General features: G+C 43.1%; 1 protein-coding gene across 2 annotated transcripts; it reads left to right on the top strand.

The window, feature by feature from the left end:
* The first annotated feature begins 1,685 nt into the window (after positions 1-1,685).
* Positions 1,686-16,621, top strand: PRELID3A (PRELI domain containing 3A). Of its 2 annotated transcripts, none has more exons than XM_051774085.1 (6): positions 1,686-1,881; positions 4,219-4,387; positions 4,794-4,883; positions 5,662-5,732; positions 5,827-5,929; positions 7,573-11,294. In XM_051774085.1, the coding sequence occupies exons 1-6, from the start codon at positions 1,850-1,852 to the stop codon at positions 7,624-7,626; spliced, it is 519 nt and encodes a 172-aa protein (XP_051630045.1). In that variant the 5' UTR covers positions 1,686-1,849; the 3' UTR covers positions 7,627-11,294. The 2 variants fall into 2 exon arrangements, with proteins under 2 accessions (XP_051630045.1, XP_051630034.1); XM_051774074.1 differs by lacking the exon at positions 7,573-11,294 and adding an exon at positions 11,312-16,621 and having other exon boundaries at positions 1,689-1,881.
* Positions 16,622-17,046: the final 425 nt, after the last annotated feature.

Below are 17,046 nucleotides of genomic sequence, written 5' to 3'. Positions count from 1 at the left end.
GAAAAACTTGTGTCCTGTTTTTCCCCCACTATGTAGGGCATTTCATATTGACATGTTCACTGTAGAATTACTCTGTGCAAAGTCCTCCAGGTGAACTCAGGCATTTGGCGTCATCACTGTTGAGGAAACATTCCAGTCTGACCGTTCACGACACTGTGGCAGCCACACTTCCAAGGCCACTGGTACTGCTGGGACTGAGCCCGTTCACAGTGGGCAGCTCCAGTGAGCCCACGGCTGCCCCACTTGATTCCCCACATATCCCATCATATCCAGTCAGAGCAGGTTTCCTTACCAGTTCGACCCTAGGTTTCCCTCAACAGAGTCTCAGGTGTCTAGTTCCATAAAGCAAGTTATTCATGGCGCAGTAACACAGAAACAACCCGAGCTGGTGCATCTGAGGATGGACCCCCAACAAAGGAACCCCTGGGCTTTTATCTCCTCACAGTCCTAGCTGCCCACAAGTCTCTCTTCCTCCTGGTGTCTCCCAGTGTCCTTTCACCTGGATTCTGCCACCTGTCTTTGTGCCCTTTGTAATGTAAATGTTTGGCATGTCATGGTCTGGTCTCAGGTTCCCACCCAGAGCTCAATCTGCTGCTTACAAACTGAGCTACCTAAACCAGCTGTATTTCTCCACAATCACTTCGCCGCTGGGCACAGCCCCACACACGCTGAGCTTGGCAGCGTGTCCCCCCCAACCATGGCTGTTATTAGCATGTTTAAAGCAAAACTCCTATGCTGGTAGTTCACAGAATCACAGAATGGGTCAGGTTGGAAGGGACCACAGTGGGTCATCCATCTGGTCCAACCTCCCTGTCCAAGCAGGGTCATTCTAGAGCACATGGCACAGGATCATGTCCAGATGGTTCTTGAATATCTCCAGTGAGGGAGACTCCAGAACCTCTCTGGGCTCTGTTCCAGTGTGAGGTCACTGGCACAGTAAAGACGTTCTTCCTCATATTCAGGTGGAACTTCCCGTGCATCAGTTCTTGCTTGTTCTCTTATCCTGTAGCTTGACACCATCAAGAAGAGCTTGGTTCCATCCTCTTGGCACCCTCCCCTTAGATACTTCTAGACACTGACAGGGTGCTCTCTCAGTCATCTCTTCTCGAGGCTGAAGAGGCTCTCCTCCCTCAGCCTTTCCTCATGAGATAGATGCTCCAGACCCTGAATCATCTATGTTGCTCTCCACCTGACCCGCTCCAGGAGCTCCACGTCTCTCTTGTCCTGAGGAGCTGGTGGTGAGGGTTTGTGAGGGGCAGGGGGATCAGTCAGTCAATGCTAATGCAGAACTGCTTTCTTAGGCTGCACCTTTCCAGGGCAAACGGTGTCAGGGGAGGTTAGGTTGGATATTAGGAAAAGGCTCTTCACCCAGAGGACGGCTGGGCACTGAACGGGCTCCCCAGGAAAGTGGTCACAGCACCAAGCCTGACGGAGTTCAAGAAGCATTTGGACAACGCTCTCAGGCTCATGGTATGATTCTTGAGGTGTCCTGCGCAGGGCCGGCAGTTGGACTTCTCTGACCCCTGTGAGTCACACCCAAAACAGAATATTCCTTAACGCTGTGACTCCACAGCCCAGCGCGGCGGCGGGCTTTGCGCACGCGCAGTGCCGCTCCTCCTCCTCCACGGCGGGCGGGGCGGGGCGATGACTCGTGTGCGTGACGAGCGCGCCGGCCCGGCCCCGCCCCGCCCCGCCCCGCCCCGCCCCCGGCCGCTGTCGCTCACCGGGCCGCGCGAAGCCGTCCGTCCGTCAGTCTGTCAGTCAGTCAGTCGGTCGGTCCAGCGCGAGCCGCTCCCGCCGCCTTCCCGCCTTTCCCGCCGGGCTCTGAGGGGACACACCGCGAGCGGCCATGAAGATCTGGAGCTCGGAGCATGTGTTCGGGTGAGGGGGCCGGGCGGGAGGGATGGGGGGAGGCGCGGCGAGACCCCAGGCCGGGCCACGCGGCGTAATCCAGCCCCGCCGGGGTGACGGCGGAAACGGGGAATGCCGCGGGCGCGGCCGCAGGAGGAGGAGGAGGAGGGGAGGCCGCGGGCAGGCCCCGGCCGTGCCGGTCCTGCATCGCCTCGGGCTCTTTCTTGCGCGGCCAGACCCCGCACCAGGGCTTCCACCACCTCGGGAGTAGCGTTCCAACAGGGCAGAGTTGTAGAGCCGGCCCGGCAGCGTGATGGCTTGATAGAGGGATGGGTGTTCAAGGAAAAATAACTTTCACACTATAGAAAAAATGATCTCAAACTCCTGACGTAGTCGATGATATATTCCAAAAGGTATGGACAGGGCGGCTGTGTACCTTACCTGCCGGGAACTCCCGCGGAGGTGCCCAGCAGCCAGTTCCCTCAGTAAGTTTCCTTCTCATGAGTGCTTTTCTGCATTGGACATGGTCCTGTCCATCCAGTTCCACCCTTGTGCAACGAGGGAACAACCCGGAAAATTATCAACAGGTGTGTGACAGGCTGTGTCGGGGAGCAGACGTGGAGGATGCAGTGCCGGTGCAGCTCTTGGAGTGCCACCACCACCGCCGATTCGACTGCTACAGGGTCTTAAAATAAATTTTGGAAGCCTGAATAGCACCGGGGGTGACAGTCCTTAAAATATTTACAGAATATCCCAGATGTGTCTCTTTAAAATTATTTAATTACGTCAACAAAATTCGTAGCACTGATGTAGTTGTTTCGGGGCTCAACTTCATCATCGGTCTGGTGTAAGTGAACTGTAGCTTCTGACATGAAATGTCAGGCAGAGGGAAGTAAAGGCTGCTAGTGCACGGCACAGCTTCTGAGTTTGAGATGAGTATCTGTCGCCTAGGGAACACAAAAGCTATTTTTGTCATTTTCTTGTCAAGATCTGTATTAGAACACCCCCATCTTATGGCATAAGGTGTGGAGGTGTAGGTTGTTCAGTTGAATGGTTAATAAAATATTGTTGAGCCTTATCACATCTCTGACTCAATCCCTCAGGGACACTTGACAGAAATTTGACATTTTCAGTTTGTGTATCTTCTATTAAAGGAGATGAATAGTCTCTGAAGATAACAAGGAACAATCCTCCTCTTTCTGCTGTAGGAATGAAGGGCTCTTATTTTTCCTGCCTGCACTAATAAAGCTTTCCAATACTTTTCTTAAAAGAAAAAGAACTTATTTTTCCAAGTTTCTGTTTGTTCTTGCAGTGCTGTACTGTTGGTGCCCTTCTGTGCCAGTCTATTTTAAGACTAAAAGTAGTGTTGTCAAAAATAAAATCCATTTAGGGCCCTGAGTGCAAGTCTTAAGTACAAGTTGGCACCTCTAATCTTTCTTAAGTTAGATACCAATTGTTGAATTTTTAAACATACCTTTAAAGGCTATAAACTTATCATTGCAGATCAGTCAGTTATTCTGAATATAGAAATAACTACTTAGGGACAGAATTTCTGTAGTGGATCAAGTCCATGATTTCTATAGCCTCCTCTGTTTCAGAAGAAAAAGAGCGATGTGGACAGCCCAGCCTTGAATAGCAGGGCTGCTCTGATCTCAGGGGTTTGAGATTATCAAAACTCATTTCATAAAAACAGTTCTGTACTGAGAGGAGTATCCATAAGTGTAATTCATGCTAACAAACTGCTGGGAGCAGTAGTACAGGTACAGACATAAGGCTGTGAGCTGATGTGGTTTCTAAAAATCTGTTTCTTTATTTTGAACTTCTTGATAATTTTTTTTGTTGTTGTCGAATTCAGTTTCACTTTGCCTTTTTTGCTATAGGAAGCTAATGGTTTCCACTTCAGTTTATTTGGTGTGCTTAGAATTATAGAGGAATTTATGGAGGTCATCTAGTCCAGCCCTCTTCTCAAAGCAAGACAAATTGAAGTGTGAGGTCAGGTTGTTTTCCTAGTTAAGTTCTGGAATGAATTGAGATTTCAGCAATCTCTGTGGGCAGCTGCCCTGTCAGTGAGGGGTTTCTGGCCACCTAATTGGAATGTCACTTTTAGCAATTAGCATCTGTTGCCTCTTGCCCTCATTTCTGTTAGTTTTTGGTTAATAATTCTTTGCTTCACTCTGAAAGAAGAATTAATTTTTTTTTCTGTTTGTGTGTCAATACTTCCTTATTGCCCTTCCAAGCAAAACTGTATTCTGACTTCTGGAAGCTAGAAAGTTGTACAGCATGTGCCGTATTACACAAACTAGATCCTGATTTAGTATTGTTTGAATACAAAATAGTTACAAACATTCTCTCCCCTTCTTTTTACAGACATCCCTGGGATACAGTGATCAAAGCTGCTATGAGGAAGTACCCCAATCCAATGAATCCATGTGTGGTAGGAGTAGATGTCCTTGACAGAAGCCTTGATAACCAGGGGAGGTTGCACAGTCACCGTCTTCTCAGCACAGAGTGGGGATTGCCAAGTATTGTAAAAGCCGTATGTTTTCATAGCCTTCATGCTTTATCAAGGGTGTGGTACACTTATGTCATTGTCTGAATGGGAGCTGAATTCAGAGTAAAAGCTTAATCCCTAGGAAATGTCATCCGCAAGTGTCACACAGGCTACAAGTAGCATTCTTGGTGATGAGAATACTTTGTAAACTTTATTATGCCCATAATGTATGTCTGTATGTCTGTAAATGCCTCCCAGGCTGGTCTGTGCCATGCTGTAGGACTGACACAATCTACCAGGGTGAAGTCTTGCCACAGGTCACGGTTGTCTGGTATCTGTGAATTACTCTGGATTTATTTGGGGTCACTGAGAACATGGCCTTTATGAGTTTCAAGGTTCAGTTTGTTTGTTTAATTTTGGTACTTGACTTTTTTTTTTTTTTTACCTTCAGATTTTAGGAACAAGTAGAACTCTGACTTACATTGAGGAACATTCTGTGGTAGATCCAGTGGAAAAAAAGATGGAGCTTTGCTCAACTAATGTGAGTGGTGGCTTAAAAAGTTTCTGGTAATTAGTTCTGGAAGTTAGATGTTTTGCTCTTAACATTTAGATTAGAAATGTGTTTGCATCTTTCATCAGAAGATAATAATTTCCGTATCTTAGTTAGTGTCTTAGATGACTCTTTTTTTTTCTCTCTTTCTTCTCACAAATAGGAAATTTAAATACTTCAGGATCAAACATTTGTGATTCTGTTTTTAATGCAAAAGTATTTCTTGGAATGCGTGTAAAATAGTTTGACCTTTAGATCAATGAGTTGTTATACATTACACTGCCATTACAACAAAAGTTTCAATGTGAAATGCCCTTTTTTCATAAAATGTAAATGAAGTATTAGGCTATATTTTGGTATCCTCGGAACTCATAACTATCAGATTTAAAATGGGGTTGTCTGTAGGAGAGCCTTATCTCTGTACAAGAGGCATTCTCTTTCATGGGTATTAATTTTCTGTATAGTCCAAGTAGTGGTATGGTGGTCTTGGTCTTGAAGAGCCTCTCTAAACCGCTTGCCATGAATCAGACTTGAGATTCAGAGAAAGCTGCTTGTGTTTTGTACAAATGTGAACAGGAACTTTGATGTAATTAGGTCGAGGGTAGGAGAAGGTGTATCACCCTATATAGGTCTTTTTATTGACTGTGTTCTGAGTTCTATATTCTGCTTACACTGCTGACACTAAACTGAGTGCACTATAGTAGTGCTGCTGGTAACAGAAAAATGAAAGGTGGGAAGTGAGGATTTCAGCTCTTGTTTTCTTTTTAAGATTACTCTCACAAACTTGGTATCTGTTGATGAGAGACTGGTTTACACGCCTCATCCTGAAAACCCTGAGAAGTAAGTAAGAATATTTGTGTGCATCTTTGTGGATAGGAGACATTATGTTAGTCCAGTTCAGTTTAGGTATTAACCTTCCTTTATTCTGTTACAGAACTGTGCTAACTCAAGAAGCAATTATTACTGTTAAAGGCATTAGCTTGAGCAGTTATCTGGAAAGCTTAATGGCGAACACAATATCTTCTAATGCCAGAAAGGTACATCTTTATTCTGTTCTCTCCCTCTCTCCACCCACTCTTTTTGTTGAAATAGTAATTGTCAATTGTGTGTGTTGAATGCTGTATTTAAATTATCTAAATATTATGCACAGCATTTCAGCTGGTTTTTGTAGGACCTCAGTAACTAGAATATAATTTCCCACAGTATGAAAAGGTGTCACTACTGAATCTTTGGTTTTTAAGTAGAATTGCACAGCAGAACAAACAAGCTTCTGTGTGTATGCTACAATTGCAAATAGAATACACATTTTATTAGTTGGGTTTTGGTTTTTTTCTGCAGTATCTTTTTAAACACTAACCTCCCATTTCCAGGAATTAGTGCTAGTAAAGAATGTAACTTCACTTTCAGCCTTTATAATCTGGATTTATCAGTTAATGCCAGCATATTTTTTGTGCTGCTTTGTCAGTTCTAGTTACTATCTGTTATTGAGCTGTCTCCTTGACTTTGGCTGAAAGTAATAAAGTGTAAGCAGAAGCATATTCTTCGAAGAGGTGAGACTGTGCTGGCTCTCCTAGGTAACACTAGACTGACTCCCTGTCTTGTGCTTGCACAGGCAGAGCTATGGGAATGCTTGGGCACTTTGTCCTGTAGTTGTTTGGGGAAGAAATGGAATTGCTGGAGCAGCATAGGCCTTGCTGCCTAACAGCAGGATGAGTGCACCTGGAATTTGAGTTTGTGCTCTGCATTGCTGGAGAAGCTCAGCACAATGGGAATCTGGCCCAGGTAACTCCTGCTATGCTGGAGAGCCTGTGCTTTGGCCAGCCCTTTGTCCTTGTGAAAGATTTTGCTTGACCAAGACAATGTAAGCCAACTTGATAGGAGGCATGGAACAACTAGATCAGAGAGGAGAAAGCCTCCTTTCCCACCCTTCTGTGTGCTTCTCCTAAAGTGAGAAGAAAACATGTTAAAACCAGGGTGTGGGGAAGGAATGATGAGTCATTTTAGACACTGAAGATTACCTTTACCTAGCTGAGTGCTCTCTACTGGAATGTACTTCAATTAAATCACAGTTCTGTCCTGATCTGGTCTCCATTTAAAAGTTTATGGAGGGCACAGCTCCAGCTAGCTGGCACGTCCACATAACTAGGCACACTTAAAAACACTGTCTGAATTCCTCTCGTGGCATCTGTCTCATTTGCATGTCTCTGTTGAACTTGGATAAAGAGTGTAAATTTTTTTTGGTATCTGTTCAGGTATTGCCTGTGTGAAAGCTCAATTTCTTTTAAAGATTGTTCTGTTCTGCCATTTTCAAGGAACACGCTGGCTCACAAGCTTCTTGCAAACCAGAAAGACTTTGTTGTCCTTTGTGTTTCACTGAAAAGTCTCTACAGATTTTTAACTTAGCAGGAATTTGTACTTGCTGTTACCAGCCCTTTCTTTGCTAGCCAGTAACCTACTGTGCTACTACGGGCTCTTCTTGCATGCTGTGCTGTGCCTCTGTGCTCTTAGCACTCCTCTTAAACTTCATGAAAGTTGCTGAAAAATGTTTTGTTTTTCTGAGGAAATTGGAATTATTGAGAGTTTGCTCTGAGGTAGAGGTGGCAGATGACACATTATTATTTTTAATGATTATGGAAAAATCATTTGCCATGTGTTGTAAATCTTTTTTGTGTTACTCCAGGGGTGGGATGCTATTGAGTGGATAATTCAAAATTCTGAAAGCGCTCTAAGCTAACAGTTCTCCACACCTACAGTTTGTACTAACTAGTGGTAATGCCAGCATTCTTCTTGGTACAGCATTTCAGCTTTCTAGCAGATATGTGCATGGATTGTTGGCACGTGGATTTCATAAGTTAACCTGCATGTATGTTTTACACACATTGCATACAGGAATGGCAGACATTCATTACACTGCAGTTGTAGAGGGTGAGAGTAGGTCCAATCCAGACTGGATCCAGGAACCTGTGCTTATGCCACTGGACAACCAACTTGCTGCAGCCATGTCTTGTGCCACACAGTCTTGCTTATGGTTTGAAAGTGGAATGATGACGACTGCAGACAACCGGGGATGTGAAGGAATCCGTCCACAAAGTGTTTGATCTGGTCCTAGTTTCTGTGATTTCAGCATGTAAATAAATCTGGTACCCAAAGAAATTAATAAATTGGTTAGTGAGTGGAATTGGCATTATGAAACAGAACTGCGTTCTTAGGTTATAAAACTGATTTCTTGAAACAGGTTGCCTAACAGGGGTAATCTTTTGCATAGCAGAATTGTATTTGCTTTTCTTATGCCTGAGGAATATTGTTGCCCTTCTGAGGAAATCTGTACAAAGCTTGAAGCTGTCAGGGTGCCAGACTGTTCCTGCTCTTCACTGGTCTTGTAGTTATATTCATTTTGGTGGTGACGTGTCCCTGCAGTGATGTGCCTATGAACAAATCTGACTTCAGGGTTGAGAGAATTGAGTGTACTTGCCTCTTGTGATACCTCTGTGCAAATTGTTTTCCTTCTACTAGTCAGTGTAGCTTGTCCTTGTCATTCCTGTATTGGCTTGTGCTTCAACTAATAAGATTTCTTAAAAAAAAAAAATATATCCATTATGCTGCTTCTCCTAGTTAAGAAAGTAGGGCTTTCCACAGTGCTTACTTTGAGATCTGTGTACGCCATGAGTGTTTGCTTTTAAGTTCTCATTCCACTGAGCTGTTTTTCTGGAAAACATCAACTAAAAAGGCTCAGCATTTATCAGTCACTTAAGCTCTACCAACAAATCTTCATATGCAGCGCTTGTTCTGCCAGACACTTCATGCTGCTGACATATGCAATAATGACTAATACAATATGCATGCCTGGTTATGAATGTGCTTGCTTAATGACTTACTAGAGAACTTGTACAATATGAAATTTTATAGACCAGTCCTCTGTCAGATTTTTTCTGATAACTGGATGATTTTATAATACTTGGAGGCTTTGCATCTGGTTGAGATTTCTAACTTCATTTCCTATGCAGAATATTCCTGAGATCTTCCTTGCCAATATCACGAGTTTATTCTTAGCTGCAGAATATAGCATACAGTAATATAGACATACACAGACCTACATAGTCTCAAAAACTGAAGGAAATATCTTGGTGCTCCAGTTGAATGTTGTGGATTTTTAAAAATCATTTAATCTTATCAACAGAGATATCAAATAAAACACAATGATGTGATTGTTTCATAGTCGGGGCCAGAAAAGAATCTCAGCCTTTTTCTACTGCACATTTTCTGTGGCAGGGATGTTTGACTTCCTGACAAAGTCTTCTTTGTGCAATTAGACAAATATAACATCTAAACTGTTGCTGTCTCACTGAGTTCTCTGCGTCTGTGCCACCTCAGAGAGGACATTTAAACCTGACTTTTAGATGTCCAAATGCCAGCTTACTGAAAGATGATTCCTCTTCTCTCCCCAACCCGCCCCCCTCCCCTTCCCGATTTTTCCTTAGGAGCACTCCTCTCAGCTAATTCACGGCTAGTTAGGACTTGTTGCTATGCAGTAGCCGGCCTGTTTGGGCGGTTTTATGCCTGCTTTGCTGGTGTTCCCAGGTCTTGCACAGTGTGGAGAAGGTGGAAGTTATCACCTACCGAAGAACAGTTGCCTTCATGATCAAATGGAAAGAACTCAGAACTTAAATCATCCCCTTCTAGGGTCTTTTTCAGCAACCCATGTTTCAGTCAGACAATTTAAATTATGTTTTCTTCAATATTATTAGTAAATAAAGGTGTATCTTGAACTCAGTTAACTTAAACATACCAGTTCTTGAGGTAATTTGGGGTGGAGCTGAATCTCCCTTTATGAGCTTTGGCTGAGAGCTGAGCACTTTATTCTGATACCTGCAGGACTTTTCTCAGTCTAAGGACTGGCTGCCAGTGCAGATGTAACAATTAGTGTTTATTCTCATTTATATGGAAAACCCGAAGAGAAACAGAGTCAGCTCTTCACCAAGCTTAGTTAGGGCTTGAGATAAATATGCTCTTATTCTTAGTAAAACTTTATTTCTTTTAAGAGGGTACACCTTGCAGCCTTGATCTGGGCTTCTGATATTATTCCAGAGTAATGTTTCTAGCCTGAAAAAAAATCCTTCAAGAGTATATGTGTGTTGTTCTGACACTTTTTTTTTCTTAGGTTTTCAAAGCTGCTTATGCAGATTCTTGTTTGTGCTTAGTGGTTCATAAAAGACAACAGCAGGTTCTGGAGACTATGAGGTTTCTGTGCACTTTATCACCTGTAATGCATGCAACAAAATGAGTACATCACAGTGTGGAACAAAACTGTGTGTGGAGAAGGATATTCCCCTCCTTTCTATCAATCTCTGCAGAGGGCCTGAATACTGAGACTCGCTCTCATGAAGATTTAGGACTTTTGGGGCTCAAACCTCTATCTGCAGAACTCTAGACTTGGCCAGAGCCATGTGGCTCCTTCCCCCTTGCTGCTTTCCACTGTTCATACTTATTATTCTTAGTAGAGTAATAGAGGTGAATGTCTCTTGACCTCTCTTTAAGTGAAAAGAGGCCAAGTGGTTTCCTGATCTGATCCCATCTGCTTGCTTTGGCAAAAGCTGCTATTCTGATTGCAGAGCTCTGAAATCTTGCACTTCTGTTTAGTTAAAGTACTTCTTATTTTCTTGGCTTCATTGTGCAGCTGGCCGCGTTTTGTGGTCATCGGGATGCAGCTGCTGTAGGGTCTTCTTAAGGTAAAAGGTTTTTGAGAGGCTCATTGTGCTGGGTTCTCCAGCTCTTACTAAAGCACTGGCTGTCAGTTCATAGCTTTGGGGCACTCCCATTCTGAGGACTGAACAGAGAAAGATCATACCTTGATATAAAATGTGCAACTGTAGTCTCTCAATTAGTGCAGTTTAGGTGCTGAAATGTTGCTGTGCATGAATATAGAATTCAGTGTGAGTCCACTTCTGAACTCTTGACAGATATCAGGTCACTTAGTTGCTACTTCAGAGAGACTTGGTAGACTTTCTTTGTCCTGGATCTTCTCAAAAACAGTCCACATAACTTGGTTAATGAATCTGAAAACAACATCTAGATTTTGCTGTAAATCTACCAATATTCTTTCAGTGGTGGGAGCAGCAAACAGTAAAAACAGAGATCCTCTTAGGTAAGGAAACTTAACTGCTGATTTAGGCTTTTTGCCTAGATGTACTACTGAGAGCTCACAGTAGTGAGCTTCTGTCTTAGGGATTAAACAAATGCCTTTTCAGTGAAGTTTCCATGAGAAGATGGTAAGAAATTATCGATATAATCTGTACCAAATTATGCAGGGCATGAAATTAATTTTAAAACAAGTCCCATGTCTGACAGAGGAAAAACTATATAAACACGAGCAGTGATGGTGTATCTGTTCTGATCCTGAATTCCAGTATTTTTTCTGGCAGGGTCGGGATGCCCTGGAGTGGGTGATCAGCAAACTGAACACAGAACTGGAGGAGCTGAAGTCAACACGCGAGGGCATGAAACCAGCCATGGCAGCTGCCTCAACGGAAAAATAAAACCAAATGTTTGGTTTCACCAAGTAAAACCACGTAACTGACAGAAAAGTCTTATTCTGCAGACTGCTCCCTTCCAAGACTGATCTGAAGAGGTTTTGTATATTTATAAGAATATTGGATCAGTGGACAAGTAACCTCATCTGTCATCTCCACAGCAGCTCTTGTTGCCTACTGAAGATTAAATTGACCTCCTGCAGATGCTCTTTTCATTTAAGCCATTTATTTTTAACACTGGAAACAAAACATTAAGCACATTTAAGACAGCCTAAATGTGCCTTTTTAAACAAAGATAGAGAGTATGTTATATTTGCACGATCTCAGTTTGTCTTACTCAAACTTGAAAAGAATGCATGTGTGGTATTAAGGGTTTTCCATGTGAATTTTTGTTCTGTGAAGGGCTGATAGGTCCTAGAGCACTGAAGTTTGTCTGGTTTATAATGTGATAGTGTCTTATGACCAGTTAAAGGGAACTAAGTGAGTCAGAACATGATACTGTAGCATTAGATACTTATCTAGAGGATCATCCTGAAAGGCTACAACTTGTATGGAACTAACACTTATGCTGTTTAAATGTGCTGCTGGAACGTGGCACCAGATACTTTACCTCTTATGTTTGTATCCAAACAAAGATAAAGTTTCTATTGATGTTAATAACCTAAAATAGTTTTTTTGGTAGGGAAAAAGTTATAATTTATTTTCTTATTTATTAACTTGTTCTAGTTCCTCCTCTCCTTATGAGGACATGAGTAGTAATTCCTGGAAGGTGCTGGAAAATACTTATTTATCTCTAAGAGGAGTACTTGTAGGCTACTTGAATGAAGAGACCTTGCTGTTCCACTGGTCCTTGCTCTTTACATCATGTCTTAACTGAGGGAGAAACTGATGCAATAACCAGAAGAATTGAAATGAGAAATGAGCAGGAAATTTGAAATCCAAATGGTATAAACAGGAACTTTTCATTCCCTGAATGGAAAAAACAAGTACAAGAAAACCAAATGAACTCTCCTTCTTTGAGTGCATTCTGTAACTGAATTTTTTCAACACTTTTCCACATTGGTACAAAATGGTTTTAGAATCATTTTAAATGCTTCTCATTATCTGGAAAAATACTCCAGTAATTGCAGAAACTGTTTCCTATAAAACATGCATAAATACATATTGGTAACGGTCCTAGGCTTGTCTGATGTTTACAAAATTGTCATGTTTGATCCAGATGTAGTATATATTTCTTAGACAACCCTCTTAGGGCATTTTAACTTATTTTTTGGTTTGCACACAAAGTGAAATAAATGTTGCAAGGATGTTTACTCGTTCAAGTGGTAAGCATGTGCTTAGGAAGCTGTTCAAGAGCATGAGTAACTTCTAAAAAACTAGAAGAGTAAAATGTTGGTCACCGTTTTGATCTGGTAACTTTAAAGTGTCTGTAGCTTAAGGGAATTTTCAGCATTCATATTCTGGTTCATTTGAACTTTAATTTGGGTGTAACTACATATCCTAATGAATAAGCCTACTTTAAAAGATATGTATATTTGTTGAAAGCAATTAAATGAATAGCTGATATTTACATTGCTCTTTTCATGTGGACCTAAAGCCCCTCTTATTTTGTAACAGAAACTTGGAGCTTAAAGGCTGATAGCAGCCTGTTTCTGGAAGATACACTGGATAGCTTTGGTGCAGGTCAGTTGTTGTCCCCTTCTCAGAGAAGTGATGCCACTTCCTGGATAAGGAACACAGAAGATGTTCTAGCTCCTGGTGGCATTCTGCTAGGAAGGGGAGTGCAGCCACGGCAGAGCTCTGCAAAAAAAAAGAAAAGGAGGAGTAAGTGTGTGTGCCCTTGGAAACCTGTGCTGCACCATTTCTGTACATGGCTCCTAGAGGTGATGAAAACATGACTGTCAGCAGGGGTAGGAAGGTGTTTGGAGAGGTTCATGTATTGCTTTGGTTTGGAAGAAGAGTTGCCTAGAGCTGCTTTTTGCATCAGAAGTGAAATATTTGCTTGGTATTGCCTTAAGGCTGACTGACTTGTGTTTAGCACCTTCCAGCACTAGCTGGCTTCCCAGAAAAGTCACCATAGGCTCTCTCTGGGTCTGAATTTCTCTGCCACACCATAGGGTCAATACCAGTTACACATCAGTTTTCTGGATTACTTTTTTGGTTTTGGGCTGCTTTCGCTCCATGTTTTGTCCCATTTAGGAGCTGTATGCCTAGACACTCAGTTTTCCAATCTGTCTGCTGCTCCACTTGCCAGGAATCAGCACCTTTCCTACTTGTGCTCAGTCCTCTTGTGGTTTTCTCTTGGCTAAATGGTAGTGGGGAAGCTTTGGGTAGGAAAAAAGACTAATTTTTTTCTGGAGGCCAGTTGTGTCATCCAGCTGCCTCTCTCCACCGCCAGACAGTGCTGCTGCCTCTTACCTTGTCTTAGGGGTAGGTGACACTTATGGATCTGTGGGATTATTGTTCTTCCTGTGGTTGCTCATTGTGTACAAGGGACATTGCCAGGGTGTACAAGGGACCTTGTAGCAGTGGTCACACTGGGACCAGGTGGGCTCCAGTGTTTAGCAGATCAAGTGGTTCTTAATTTTCGATAAGATTTCCTGGACGGTTTCACCCTTCTGCTCTCTGTCCATCTGATTTGCATATGAGGCTCTAGTCGTTCTTCTCCCTTGAACATGTGACTCTTCTCCATGAGATCTAGTGGGATCTGTAGCTGTGTATGCTGTGCTTAACACTGTTTTTGCAGCACTTCAGTTCCCACTCAAGCTCTTAGACTGTTATAGTCCAAGTTGACCCTTGAGGCAAAAAAACCACCCTGCCTTTGGAATTGTTTATCTTTGTGGTTCCTTAGAGAAACTCCTCCAACTTTTCTTTCTACACTGGAAATGGCTAAAAAATGTATCTGAAGTCAGTTTTTTGTCATGTGCATTGACTGAGGTGTCTGTCAAAGGTGGAAAGCTGCATGTGAGGGAAAGTGCTAGGCTGCTTGTGGGGAGCAGGGATTGTGGCTTTTGGGATTGATTCAGGAGGAAAAGGGCATGCAGGAGGAAAAAAATGTATCAAGCAGAAATGGTGTGAAGTCAACACTCATTAACTTGGAAGGATCTTGAGGTGCTGGGGACCAAGCAGAAAGCTCAGTGCTTATAACCATGCTGATTAATAGTAACAAGTGCCACTTTGAATAAGAATTCTGCACTTGGGGAGTTGAAAGTAGAATTAAAGTTCAGCTTTGTGAGTTGGGAGAGGGAGGTTGTTTGCTGCGGTTCAAGCTGAGGCTGGCAGTTCAGTGTTTCTCGGCCGCTGGGTTGCAATTCAAGGGAAAAGGGAGTATAGAGGGTTGTGATGCAGGGGGTGGTTTAAGAATTTAGTGGTGGCATATCAGGTCTTCAGACTGGTTGGAAATGTGGCTGCTCCCCCTGCCCAGTACCTGTAGCTGTGTCACACGTGCCTGCTGTGGAAGCAAGAAGCTGGGGAGAGCTGGTTCCTGAGGCAGCGGTGGTTCCCAGAATGTGGCAAACGGGGCATGTTAGCTCTTGGCTCTGAAGGGTTTTAAGATGTTGAAGATACCAAACTCGAGGTAAACTCTGGTTTCTGGTTGATGGCTTTCATGCTAGTGTAGACAGGCTTGTGTGTACAACAAAAGGCACTAACTTAAAACAGTGTAGTCAAATGGTCTGGTGTGTAATTTATTGATTTCGTGTAAACTATCCTTTTAATCTTTTCCCTGATTTGCCCTTGTGCCAGTGGGAATCTTCCATGCTCCTCCATGCATCTTACTTCTCTTCCGCCATCAGGTCAGCAGGCATGATGGGGGAAAGGTCATATTTGCTGAGACAACAGGCAATCCCAGTGAAACTTGTGTATTCTTGAAGGACTTGCCTAACTTAAGCAAAGGCACTGATCTGCAGCAGGGGGGGCATGTCAGGAATTGTAGCATAGCACATACTGGGCATTGATATATCTGACAACCTAATTAAGTAGCGCCGAGTATGGCCAGTGACATTCCTTGATGTGACACTTTTCATTCAAATCTTCAGGTGGAGCAGTGGGTAGGTAACACCCTTCCTACTGCACCTTCCTAGATTGTGAGCCGTGAAGGGCAGGGCTGTGAAGTGTCTATGTACACTATGGTGCTATCTGAAGTAAATGACATGCACAGTTCAAAAAAACACTTCTGGGTGTAACTATTTTAATATAAAATTGGCTGTTGCTTTTCAGAAAAGGCTGCAGAAAAATTGTTTGTGTTAGTCCGTGCTGGGTGAGCAGCAGGACCCAGTACCAGGCTCCCTGAAGCTTGCTATAAGCCACACATCACAAAAGCTCTGCAGGCGTCCTCTGGTTGTGGACTGGTAACTCCATCTGGGACTGGCAGCTGCTTCATTTTGCATTAAAGCAGCAAAGAGTCATCTAAAACTATTAGCCTTGATTTGTAAATAAGACTGTATTTATCTAATAAACCATCTTCTTACCCCACTGACACTACTCGCCACCTGTCAGGATCATGCAGGTTATAGGCTAAGCCTTTTAATTGCAGCTCCATGAAGCAGGTCATGCGTTCACTACGGATTCGTCCAATGAAAAGGCATTTTTGTGAAGCACAAGTCCTGTCTTTTAAATTTTTCCACAGCTGAGGTGATTGAGGTATGATTCTCACTTAAATGGAAGGCACCTGTAAGTAAAATGATCAGAAAGGGTCCTAATCTGAGGTCCTGCTGGTGCAATACCTTCCCTTTTACTTCACTATAATTTTGTCTCTGACCTAGTTAAGATCTGCAGCAGCTGAGGTTCAGGGCTCTACCTGGCCAAACAAATGTGGAACATGCCCTTGCCCGCTGTGCTCTGTAAGAAATGATGCTCGTCAACTTTACAGTTGGCTCAAGAAAGTGAGAGTAATGCAGTAATATCCAAGAGCTTTTTATTAGTAATGCATAAACATGAAATTGCATTTCAGTACCACATAACATGAAAACAAGAAGACAATTCTGTTGCCTTTCTCTGTTAGAGCTGATGCCCCTGATGTACCTGAAGCCACACAGACAGTACATGCACAGTGACAGCACAGAAGCAGGAGAAGTTCAAAGGGGAAGGGTTTGTGCTTTGTTCATGTCCAAAAAGTGCATCTCCTGTTTGGGTTTTCCTTTATTAAAGAAGGGCTTTGGGGAGGGGGAACCAGCTTTAACAGAATAAAGCTCAAATACACTACTCACTATCTTTGTTTTGCTTTCTGATTCACAGGTAATGTAACCACCAACCCCTTCAATAGAAACATGCTCATCTTAAATGTCTAAGCTGAAGCTTGGCCTTGGCTGCCTCTCTAGAGACCTGTGTCAGCTTAACTGGTGCTCATTTCCACTGAACTGTGGAAGCCAGCCTCCTGCAGAAGTTGTGTCAACTCATGCCCATGTCCTTTAACTCTAGATTTAGCAGCCTCTGAAATCCAGTTTAACAATCCCACATTGCAATGTCTCGCCTACAGCCTGTCCTGCAAAAGCCAAAGCATTGCTCGTTCCCACTGTTAAGCACTGATGTGACTGGTTAGAGAAATGCAGGGAGGACCTGAAGCTTTGTGGAGATGTTACAGCATGGGAGGCATGAAGAGTATGTTTTTTTTTCATACTGGACGCACT

The sequence above is a fragment of the Manacus candei genome, unplaced genomic scaffold, assembly GCF_025592945.1.
Source record: "Manacus candei isolate 608988 ecotype Guabito, Panama unplaced genomic scaffold, ASM2559294v1 h1tg000008l, whole genome shotgun sequence".
In the NCBI taxonomy this organism is placed as follows: domain Eukaryota; kingdom Metazoa; phylum Chordata; class Aves; order Passeriformes; family Pipridae; genus Manacus; species Manacus candei.
This window is presented reverse-complemented; position numbering and strand designations above follow the sequence as displayed.

What these genes read in the sequence shown, in the direction of transcription:
- PRELID3A (XM_051774074.1), top strand. Translation starts at nt 1,850, where the DNA reads ATGAAGATCTGGAGCTCGGAGCATGTGTTCGG. An exon ending in AGCTCGGAGCATGTGTTCGG is followed by an intron (nt 1,882 to 4,218) that starts GTGAGGGGGCCG and finishes TTCTTTTTACAG; the next exon opens with ACATCCCTGGGATACAGTGA. An exon ending in TGGAGCTTTGCTCAACTAAT is followed by an intron (nt 4,884 to 5,661) that starts GTGAGTGGTGGC and finishes TTTCTTTTTAAG; the next exon opens with ATTACTCTCACAAACTTGGT.